The sequence below is a fragment of the Macrotis lagotis genome, chromosome 3 (assembly GCF_037893015.1).
Source record: "Macrotis lagotis isolate mMagLag1 chromosome 3, bilby.v1.9.chrom.fasta, whole genome shotgun sequence".
NCBI classification, from domain to species: Eukaryota; Metazoa; Chordata; class Mammalia; order Peramelemorphia; family Peramelidae; genus Macrotis; species Macrotis lagotis.
This window is the reverse complement of record NC_133660.1, coordinates 154,692,326-154,704,730: the sequence shown is the minus strand read 5'-3', so window position 1 is coordinate 154,704,730 and position 12,405 is coordinate 154,692,326. Positions and strand designations below refer to the sequence as shown.

Below are 12,405 nucleotides of genomic sequence, written 5' to 3'. Positions count from 1 at the left end.
AAATTGCAGAGAAAGTGCTAAGCTATATTGGTAGAAAGTTTTCCATAGCAAGGAAACAACAAGCCAAGCACCTATCCCTATCTCCTTTGTGCAATTAAAACAATGCAACATGTAAGATTCTTTTCCAAACATATGCACATGTTTTGTGAATCCCTCAAATTACATTTTAAGTAGTCTAAGGTTATTCATTTTACTCTCTCAGCTATACATATTCCTTCTCTCAAAAAATCCCCCAAAAACTGGCAATAATTTTAGTCATGTAGAACTCTACTCTGGAAAAGTACATTAATAGCCATTTGTTTCTCCTTTTTCATGATTTCTGCCAGAGATAAAAATCTGCCAACATATTCTCTAATTAAGATGTGATTCTGGTAGCATTTCTTTGGCCCTCATATAGTATTTTTAGTGCCATCTTTTTTATTTTATTTCTCATAATTTAAAATAAATTTTTATTTCTAGTCACAAACCTCCTCCATGTCTCTATTGGAATAGGTTTGACAAAGGTTTTTGCCTTTGAACTCTCCCCTGTAAATTAATTTGTGAAATGGGGAATATAGCAGCCTGATTTGGCAACATGGTAAAAACCAAGGTGGGTCTGTTTTTGAGAGGATCTAAGACTAGCTTTTTACTTCTGGGATATCCTGACTTGATATCAAAACAACCAGATGGAAAGAGAAAATATCAATCAAATCTGTTGTTTAGTATTAGGAAGCAAAAACAGTTTAAAACAAATATGCCAGGGAAAAAACCCTGGTCTTTGGACAGAAATCAGCACATCTTTAAAAATAACAGCAACAATAATAACAAACAGAAAAGCAAAGCAATTTTAGTCAAATTAGATTGCCTTAGCAATTCAGCTTTTCAGAAATAACTAATGCTATGAGTCTTTTTGGAAGATGCCACTACCAACTTTAGCAACTATGGCCTTGGTTTCAAAGAGGATGTCATTCAATATGACAAAAAGAAAAAATACAATAGGGTCAGTTTTTACAAATTCTATTAACTGATTTTGATTTAACTAGTATGTTTTTTAAATTGATAGCCTGCACAGTACAATGGAAAAGCATTCTCTTTATATTTATTCGGCCTGTATTTATTTATTTTTTAAATTTTTCTCCCCCATTAGAATGTAAGCTCATTGAGAGTAGAGAACATATCAATTTTTGTATTTGCATCCCTAGCAATTCCAAGACTTAGGATATAGAGGCACTTATTAAATACTTGTTGATTGATTGATTGATTGATTTGGACTAAGGACCTGGATTCTTATTCTGTCTTCACTACTTACACTTATGTAACTTTGGGCAAGTCAACTAAGCTAAGACCCATATTCCTCAATTACAAAATGATGGGTTTCCATTAGGTATCCTCTGAGTGTCCTTCCAGCTCTCATTTTGTGATACTTTGAGCCATGGTTAGGTTAATTGTTTATGCAAAAATAAAATCAGTTAATTTTCTAATTGAGTACTGTTCTACTTCATTTTTAGAATTATGATTTTGAAACAAATTTACTGAAAGGGGCCACTCATATGATACTTTATAAATATTAATATATTGATAAAAACCCTAATCTATGAAAGTAGTATGCCTGCTGTAGAGTTTTCAAGTATGGAGCATTAGAAGCTAACCAACTTTGGAGCTATTTCTTTTCACAACACTTAAAAGAGAAAAAAAAATAATCTGTTCAGATCTCTTCTCCTGCCAATAACAACTGCTCACCAAATATGAGCCTGGTCATAAATGTATAATAAACAAGGTTTTGTTTTCTGCTACTGTTTACTTTCACTTATAAAAACAAAAAACAAAACCAAAAACCCTGTCTTCCACAATGGAGGAATGTACTGTTTTATGTTAGTCTCTTTCTTTCTGAATATTTTTTCTTTGTTTTGGCTGTTGGAGTTTGTTTCATTTACTTTTAACAAGCATGGGAGCATAACCTTGCTTATATCTTGAGAAAGCAAGTACCATCAATGTGGCTTTATTGGCATTTTGAACCATTTTTGTTGTTTCACACTTGGAAAGTCTGTGCTTTGTTGAAAATGTCTGTGCTCTAGTGCCATGTATTTTTAAGTCTAACAAGCTGGCTGCCTGTAATCAAGACTATTTCAACTGTTGTCATTCTGAATGTTTTTCTTTCTTTCTTTTTTTTAATCATATTTGCCTGATTGACCTTTTTTTTCCCTGTCTTTCTATTGGGCTGCTCCAGGAGCCATGGCTAATCATCTTATAACCAATGCTCTGCTTCGTCCTCATGGCACTAACAATCCCTATAATACATTGCTTGGGGAACCGGCCGTCTGTAACAACCCTTCTGTGAGCATGTACAACACACAAGGTGTGCTCGAGTTTATCTTCATTTTTTTGAGTGAGAGTCGCATTTTGTGTGGCTTTTAGAGGCACATTTATTTCCTTTTTTCTTTCTTTCTTTTTCTCCTACCTTTTCTTTGTTTTGGAAACAAATACAAAGACTCTTTCCCTGTCACATCCATCTAGATCTATATTTTTTCCCATTTTCCCCTAGGCTTTTCTTAGTAAATGAATGGATTCCATGTGCTAGACAAACCCTCGCTCCATCAAGATATCTGTTTTTCTTTGTTGTTGTTTTGTAACCTTGGTTTGTGATTTGTCAATTATTTCTACATTTGTTTCCTATTGTCAGTATTTTTCTTTATTGAATATTTATTAATTAATTATATATATATATATATATATATATATACATTATGAGAAGTGGAAATGATATTTAAGGTAAGTGAGAAAAATTATGACTGTGGCATAATTTGCATCTAAAAACTGAAATTTAAAGAATTTGTTAAGCTATAAGGTAGTTGTAATAGCAGGAACTGTGATTTTGAACCAAGATAAAATAATTTTATAGAATAAATATATACCCAATTCTAAGGAATAGCAGGTTAGTGTGGAAGAAAGAAGTGAGCAGTCAGAAGACATGAGTCTGTATCTCAGTACTGCAATGGATTAATCAATCTTTCTGGTTCTAGGTTCCTCATAAGTAAACTAGGGAGCTGGATCAAATGATCTTTAGGGTCCATCCTAACTAAAAACAATCAAATAAAACAAAAAAGCCCCAAAAGTCCACCACAGATTCACTATCATTTGATAGGATCTAAGCATCATAATAGGATCTAGAACACAAATAATTTTAAGAATTTGTGGGATATTTTTGCCCTGATAAATGAAGAAATTTTCAGGAGAGACCACCAAAAAAATAGATATTCAAAAGGATAGTTAAGATTGTTTGATTGGTATGATCAAAATCGCATTCATTTTGCAGAAATGAGTATAACAAAATTAAAATAAAATTTCAAATATAGACTACTCCTTAGTATTGTAATGAAGTTTAATAGTATTTAAATATTTCCAGGAATTTTCCCTAAGGTTTATGTTCTCCAAATAATCACTAGAATTTTTATTTTTCTGAGATACACTTTGAAATAGTCAGCAAGTGGGGCAGCTAGGTGGCACAGTGGATAGAGCACTGGCCCTGGAGTCAGGAGTACCTGAGTTCAAATCCGACCTCAAACACATAATAATTACCCAGCTGTGTGGCCTTGGGCAAGCCACTTAACCCCATAGCCTTGCAAAAACCTAAAAAAACCCAGCATGAAATAGTCAGCAAGCAATGAATTTTGCAATAGTGAACAGTGGTGTGTGAAGGTGTGTGTGTGTGTGTGTGTGTGTGTGTGTGTGTGTGTGTGCATTTTTCTGTGTAAATGTGTTGGTTTTTTAAAAGCCTATAAAACAGTTTTCCCATGAGTGTCTACGCTGATATGGAAAATGGCCTGATGGATTCTGCCTAAATTTTGAGAATTGCTTAGAATTATAAAAATGATTAGGGACAATAGTTCTGATTTGAGCTAAGGAGAATATTGTAATTTCTACTGAAGTAAAGATAGTTCAGCAACCTTTCAAATTAATTTAAGTCCACAAAGTCTATATAGAACCTTCAAACATAAAGGGAACTTGTAGAGCATCTACCCTCAATTCAGCATGTCTAATAGCTTTAACTTGTATACCTGAAGCAAGTTCCAACTTGTGAAACAGTCCTATCTATTGCTATTATTAGAAAGCACTAGTTTTAATGTAAAACTGATTTGTTTTATCCCAGTGCCTTCAGTTCTTTTTTCAATAATGTTTTCCAGGTATTCTCCATCTTAACCCTCTTCCAGAACGACATTTGTCAATTCAATTTGATAAACATATATTAAGTACTAATGTTCACAATGATTTGCAAAGCTCTGGAAATTTTTTTAGTGGAAACAATAGAATATTTGCTCTCAAGGAGTTTGCATTCTAATGAAGCAAGTTTATACATGTGAAAATGAGATTGTATTCAAAAATACATCATTGAAGGTAACAGAATAGTAGCAAAGGGGAGCACAAGATTTTTGGAGACAATTTTAAGTGGGGTATAACGTTGAGCTGAAAAGATTTAAACACCATTGAGAAGGTGATAGAAAGATTATTTCACCAGGAAGAGGTATAGAAAGAATGTGATCTGTAGAGTTTCATGGTAGGTAGAAGAGAGTGAGGAGGGAGGAATAGAAAGGAAAAATCAAATAATTGTCTGGTTTAGTTATAATATAGAGCATATATAGGTTATGATATATGATATAGATTATAACCAAATGTTCATTTGGTTATTCATATATAGAAAACATTAGCAGGAAAGAAGCCCATTTAGAGATGGTCAAAATCACACTTTAGGAATTATACACCATGTAAACTCCTTGAAAATGGGGAGCTTTCATTTTTGCATTGTCTTTCTAACACTTAACACAGTACCTTAAAATAGTATATAATAGTTTTCTAATAAGGGCTTATTGATTGATAATAAATCAAGAATAAGGTTAAAGTCTTTAATTATGGTGGTTTAACATGGATAGAGAAGAGGTAACCAAGGTGAAGATGTTATGAACAAAATACTGACTTGACTTAGAAAATGATTGCATTTGCACAATGGTGGAACACAAAGGAAAAGATACAGGAGAAGGAAAAGTCAAAGGTGATAGACCATTTTTACACTCGGGGACTAGAAGATTGCAACAACAAAACTATATAATTTGTCAAGAGGAGCAATTTGTAGAGGGAAGCAATGAGTTCAGATTGGCAGAACATCTCTAAGGCAGATTGAAAGCAGTTGAAGGGAGTATTTAATGGAAATATTTGAGCTACAATATAGATTCAAATGTCATTGGATTAGAGAGGTTAACCAAAGCTATGGGAATGAATGAATCAGGGAAGGGAGAAAATGTTTAGAGAGAAAAATAATAGAATCTTAGAAACACTCATGCCAGAGTTTGAAGATGACACAACAAGAGAATCATCAGCCTAGCAGAAGGAAAGTCAAGAGATAAAGGTGTTACAAAAGCTGGAGAAAAATATGAGATTAAGAGTGGTTTACAGTATCATTGTCTTATATTAGCTAACCAATAGGATAAAGGGTGACTTTGTACAGTGTTGCTTAGTTTGCTTATTCTCCTTAGCTCAAGTCCAAAGTAATTGCACTTTAACTATTGTTATTTAACTTTAACTATTGTCATTCATGGTCTATTGACAATTTGATTGGTTTAAACTGGACCAAAATGAGCACTTCAGTAAGTCCAGATACCTTTCATTGATTTGCTCTCTTGTGCTAATATTTTAATGTCTTCAGTTTATATAAGTTACAGCTAATTTTTTCTAAGCTAAAATTGATTTTGGATCTAATTCTTTTTAGTTACTTGAAAATTTCATGTATTTTTAAATTGTTCATAATATGAAAAAAGGAATGTTTTATAAATTCATTTCCTGTAACAGTCATGGTTTAGGAAATGTCCTTAAAGATCAGACCCTTCAACAGAGGCAAATTAATTTAAATCAATTAAAAATATTGAAATTTGAATGAGCATACAGGGATTTTGCTTACCTCAAAATAATCTTAAATATTGTTATTAAGGTGTTTTTTTTAATACAAAACCAAATACAAATCTACTGTAAATGGATTTTACATTTTAGCTTTTATTTTTTTAAATTTTGTTTTATTTCAGATTTTATTCTCCCTATTTAAATTAGTTTATCTGATGGTTTTCTTGAAATATACTGTAAATTTTAATCATTTCTTTTCAAAGATAGTAGTGAGATACTTCATCTACTCTGTGTTTTAGGTTCAAAAATGTTAAGAGATTTGATAGTCATTACAATATTGACTTTCCCAATGAATAAGTGATAAATCATGGTGATTGTCATACTGCTACTAATCTTATGCTTTCAGATGAATGCACTTATATTCTAACTGGCAAGGGGAAATCATACATGAAATATAGGTGGCTCGGTATGTACTGGGTTGGTTTATATTAAAATCACCACTTGACACTGTTATATGGGTTTAATAAAATAGTTGCACAGACTTAATCTTGGCATAGAAAAGTAAAACAATTAAACTTGAGATTGCTAATATCTTGATATATTAATTCATTATTTTAAATATGTTTAACATATCAAAAATACAAATAGACATTGAGATTGCTATTTTAAAAATATGTGAATGTAGATTTTTCATTATTAAATTCTTGATTCCATATGAAGTTTTTGAGAATACTGTAGAATATTTGGGGATAAACATCAGAAAGTAAAAGTTCTAGTATTTTAATAAGAAGTGAGAAAGGTATTGGAAGAGCTTGTTAAGTATGATTTTACAATAGTATAAATGTCAAATAATTGTATTCACATGATAGTGTTAGACCAGTGTTTTGAGGAAATCATCTTAGTTGGCTAATTAAAAACTTATAGAACATGCAAAAGTATATATCCCATTATGGCCTTCAAAGTCAAAGAGGGTCCTGATTTGAAGTAAAAATGATTGCAAAATAATGGATGCTGGAATTCCTTGGGTTCCTCCAGCTGTGTCAATTTCTAGTTGTATAAACTAGAATAAGTAAGCAACCCTTTCTGAATTTTTCCTGTAAATTTGAAGTTTGGCCTATAATATTTCCAAGGTACCATTCATTTTCAAAATTCTGTAATGTAATTTAAAGAGGTTTGAGTGACCCCAGAATTCTATACAATTTACTACCACATTGGATTGACCCTTAAATGACTTGAACTGCTTTGAAGTTTGAGGTGTAAAAAAGATTTGTCCTGCATTCTGAAACACAGTTAGTCTTGGTTCAGTTGTGTGAAGATACACATTCCCCACCCCCCCCAAGTCCATTCCAATTTAAAAAGCTTCAAAAATGACCTTCTCTACGGAGGTAGCTACAACAAATAACTGAGACCTCCTAAATGTACTGCACCACAGTAGCTTTTCACTTGGTTGTATTTTAATTACTGCAAAGACTGAATCAAGAAGGATTATTCTTATAATCTGAGTAAAAGTAAAGTTTTGAGAGGGGAGCCTTTTTTTGATGATTTTGGGTAAGAATTTTGGTTTTTTTGAGGTGCAAAACAAAGGAAATTAAATGTAAAAATCTCTGTTGAAATAAGATTATGCCACAAACCAGAAGATAACAAGAAATTAATTGTGGGTCAAAATAGTTTTTCAATCTTTAGACATTGAATTGCAATTTGATTTAATCATGTTACTTTTTCTGGCCTTTGGAAAATTGATCCGCATTCTGAAAGTTTTTTTTTTTTCCTTTGGAGACACAAATTTTGATTTTTGTATTTCTTTTTTGGGTGTGTCAATATGATCACTAATTATAAATGATAAGGAAACTTTTGTTTACTTGTAAAGAAAAAGAAAAATATGACTGGAAAGAAATAAGAGATAGAGGGAAGCAAACAGCTAAAAAAATCTAGCATATATTCACTTTCTTGTTGTATAAGTATGGGGTTAGAAGTGGTCCCCGTGGAAGCCAAGCCACCTCCAGGGATCTGACCTTGAATTCGATTTGTAGAGCCATTGGAAATTTCATTTGAATTGCTGTTATTCTTGGTTTGTGTGATAATCTTAAATTTTTAACAAGTGTATTTATTTCTTCATGTTAAAATGTACAAACTATAGGAAGGATCTTTTAAGAAGCACTGTACAAGCATGCTCTTATGGGGATGTCTTATTTCCTGACTAACATTTTAGGATTTTTACTTCTAATAAATCATGTAACACAGACTCATGTATTTGGGGGCTGTGGAAATTATTTCTGTTGACCCTTTTTTCTGCATATCATCAATTTGCTTTTTACTCATGTTTCTTCTATTGTCGCTGTAAGCTTACTTGTTGTTTTTTCTTTCCTTTTCTTCATGCTGTCGTTTAGAGCCCTACAGAGAGACAAGTATGGGAGTAAAGCTAAACATTGCATATCAAATGTAATTTTTTTTAGTTCACTTTTATTGCATCACATATAGATGATGTAGTTATTAAAAACAGTTCATCTCACAATTTTGAAACCAAAAGAATAAAAAGCTTATGAATCTACTTATCTAAATATATGTGAATATAGATTAGATGCTTTTATTGTCTGATTCCTTTATTTGTGTTACATAATCAGCATAGTTCCTGAGTTTCATATAATTGTCCGTGTGAGTTAAATTGTTTTTAAATTAAGCATTTTTTTTAAAAGTAAGTCATGAACTTTCATTATTTCAAAATGGCTCATTTCATCATAAGACTATGTTCTGTTTAAAGTTCAGTACACCCACTTTATTTTGCTGTGGCAGTTTCCAGTCTGCAATTTTATGCATTGACAACATAAATAACAAGCAGGGTTTCAATGCATAAGTCACCCAACCATAATCATCCAACATGCTGTCACAGACTCAGCAGCAGTAGCCACCCATCATATACAATCCTTTAAAAACATTTGCTTTTTGTTTCTTCTTAACATTGTGAATTGTCTATGAGGTACTTTCTAACATGAAAATAAACAGCTTCACTCTATGTCTGTGATGCCATTGAATTTAAGACCTTTACTGTTGTTTTTTGAATTGTCTGTTGTGAAAATTCAGAGCATGCATCTGGAATCCATGATACATTTGACATATTCAGGCCACTTCACTATAACTGTCAACTGGACATTGAAGAGCATAGTCCTAGATAAAGCAAAAAAACTGCATCACAGATATAGAATGAATGCTCTATTTTCACAAGGTAGCAGTGCATTAAGGAGTTTCTACAGTGATGTGACCCCTAAACCATATTTGCAGTCAAGAAAACCACTTGTTTCTACCTTTATTGGTTAAGTGTTGTTTGTGATCATTTCTGGAAGTTGCATTTGAATTTTTTTTACCAAGTAATACATATATATACATATGTATATATATGTACAAATAATATATGAAATGTGAGGTTTCTTAAATATCTCCTCATGGGATGATAAATTCATGAAGATATGTGGAGCTATATTTAACAGCTTCCTTTATAATTAAAGAATTTAATAGCAGCTTTTTTCTTCAAAGGAATTACATTCTCAATTTCCCAAAAGTTTTAGGTCAAATAGCTCATGAATGCACTAAGACTTCTGGGACACTCGTGTGTATAAGTGACCTCCACCAAACTACAGTTTAAAAAGTCAGAGAGAGAGATCTGGCAAGGTTTGATAATTGGGAGTTGATCCCTTCTTTTTGAAGCAAAGGCCCAATTACATTCAAATATTCAAATAGATCTGACTTCATTGATGTAGGTATTCCCTCCAATGATGCAGATCTCACCCTATCCATGTCTACTCATTCTGAGTGATTATTGTTCATGATCTCTCTACCCAAAATACTGGAAGTTTTCCTTAATTTCCTTAAATTAATTTCCTTAAATTCCTTAATTTCTCTTGATATTGTGAACAGCAAGTACAACTTATGCTAACCATGAAGGTGCCTATTACAGAAAAAAAGAAAACCAAATCCATAGAATATTTTTTAAAACTCATGAATCTGTAATCTTTTGATTACAAGCTTGATCTTAAATTTTAAGGCAACATCAGGGCAGCTAGGTAGTGCAATGGATAGAGCACTGGCTCTGGAGTCAGGAGGACCTGAGTTCAAATTTGACCTCAGACACTTAAAATTATCTAGCTGTGTGACCTTGGGCAAGTCATTTCACCCCATTGCCTTAAATAAATATAATTTTTTAAAAAATTTTAAGGCAACATATAAAATAAATGCTAAAGATATTAAGCTTGATGCTTATAAATTGATGGCTATAAGATGTCAATACCAAAATTGTAAATTGTAAGTTATTACTAAACTGACTACTGGTGGAAATGTTGAGTTGCTACCTAAAGTCTTTTTATCCTTTTTCAAGGTTAAATTTGTTTAAAAAATTATGTAATTGTATTAATTATCCAACTATGTATGTGTTTATGTGTGTACATAAATATCCAGGTATATTCATGTACACACATATATTTGTCTGTATCATATGTCTCTATAAATTATTTGAATCTCAGTAAGAGTATAGCAAAGAAAGATATAATTCTGTATGCATCCTCAATGGACAGCTGGATACAAATGTCAGCCTCTTTTTCTTTACTGTTTTTCAGAGGGGCTTCTGAACAATGCCAGGGATACAAGTGTCATGGATACTCTACCACTGAATGGTAACCACGGCAATAGCTACAGCATTGCCAGCGGCGAGTACTTGAGCAACTGTGTGCAAATCATTGACCGTGGCTACAATCATAATGAGACAGCCCTAGAGAAAAAAATTCTGAAGGAACTCACTTCCAACTATATCCCTTCTTATCTGAACAACCATGAGCGCTCTAATGAGCAGAATAGGAACCTGATGAACAAACTGGTGAATAACCTTGGCAGTGGGAATGAAGATGATGCCATTGTCCTCGATGATGCCACCTCCTTTAACCATGAGGAGAGTCTGGGCTTGGAACTCATTCACGAAGAGTCTGATGCCCCTTTGCTGCCCCCAAGAGTTTATTCCACAGAGAACCACCAGCCACATCATTATACCAGAAGGCGGATCCCACAAGACAACAGTGAGAGCTTTTTCCCCTTGCTGACCAACGAGCACACAGAAGACCTCCAGTCACCTAACAGGGATTCTCTCTATACCAGTATGCCCGCGCTGGCTGCTATGCCAGGCTCAGAAAGCGTTACCACCAGCACCCAGACCGATCCCCCGCCAGCCAAAAGTGGTGATGCTGATGATGTTTACTACAAAAGTATGCCAAATCTAGGCTCCAGAAACCACGTCCATCAACTGCACACCTATTACCAACTAGGGCGAGGCAGCAGTGATGGATTTATAGTTCCTCCAAACAAAGAGGGGTCCTCCCCAGAGGGGAGTTCCAAAGGACCTGCTCACTTGGTCACTAGTCTATAGAAGAGTAAGCAAAAATTTAAGCCAACAAAATCCCTAACACCTGGTTTACTGTTCTGAGTTAATATAAGCAGTGGTAATATTGTGTGTACTCCTAAATCTTTATGCTGTTCTAAAGGGAAAACAAAAAGGACAAAAACAAAAACTTTCAGACTTTTTTTTTTACTGGAATTTTTAGGCCAGCCCAGGGGAGAATGATAACTGCTGAAATTCCCCTCTCCCCCCTCTGTCTTGTCCTCCCCCGCCCCAGACAGAGACTTCATTATGTTAATGAACGGGATATGAAGAAAATGGCACTCTTTGTGGCCTTCTTGAATTAATGCTGTGTTTGTTTAAACATCTTTGATGCTCTGTTACTTTTCTGATATGGACCTGACTTTAAAAAGGCCAGAATATGCATCTGAAATTAGTAACAGTGACGCATCTAGATTGGAGTGCTGCACAAACAAACATAACAAAGCAAAACTGTTTATTCACAATCTGTATCACCTAATGGTTTTTGGTCACTCACAACTTGATTTAACCACAGCAGCCTTAGCTGTGGAGGTAAAACAAAATAAAATTCTAATGAAATGGAAGTGAATTCTAGAATTATATGCTAAATGCATATTTTATGTTTTGCTGTATTAACTGATGATAAAACTAATGGCAGAAAAATTGAACAATTTCTATGTAATGTACAGATACTAGCATTGCAAATATAGTCTGCTTTCCGTTCCTCCAGAACTTGCGTCCCTGTTAATGTAGTGGAAAACAAAAAACAAAAAAACCCAAAAAAAAAACAAAAAAAGAACTTTCTGTTGTGCTGGTCTTGCAAGTTTGTCTACCAGTAGGAGCAAGATTTTCATTAGTTTTTTGGGGGCCATTTTTTTTCTTAATATTTCACTGGGCAAAATAAATAAATAAATAAACAGATAAATAAATAAATAAGAACTATCACTTTATAAGGATCATTTTCTAGTAATGCAAACACAAATTATTTTTTACAAAAAAAAATTGGATCTTCTTCCCTCACCCTGTATCTTTATTCAGTGGCTATATTGCAAACAGGACTTTTGCAGATTAGAGCAGGACAAACTTTATGTTTACAATGCACAGCTGATATAATATAAAGCCAATTGGGCAAGAAGTCCCTCACC

General features: G+C 33.4%; 1 protein-coding gene across 7 annotated transcripts in view; it reads left to right on the top strand.

Annotated features, from left to right (window-relative positions):
• Window positions 1–11,844, top strand: part of ADGRL3 (adhesion G protein-coupled receptor L3) — a 966,635-nt gene extending 954,791 nt beyond the window's left edge. For 6 of the 7 annotated variants that reach the window (XM_074229353.1, XM_074229350.1, XM_074229351.1 and 3 more), the window contains one exon: window positions 10,470–11,844. In XM_074229353.1, the coding sequence (XP_074085454.1) occupies window positions 10,470–11,269 (800 nt within the window). In that variant the 3' untranslated portion in view covers window positions 11,270–11,844. Of the gene's footprint in view, window positions 1–2,206; window positions 2,336–10,469 lie in introns of all 7 variants that reach the window. The other variant, XM_074229354.1, reaches the window with a different exon arrangement.
• Window positions 11,845–12,405: the final 561 nt, after the last annotated feature.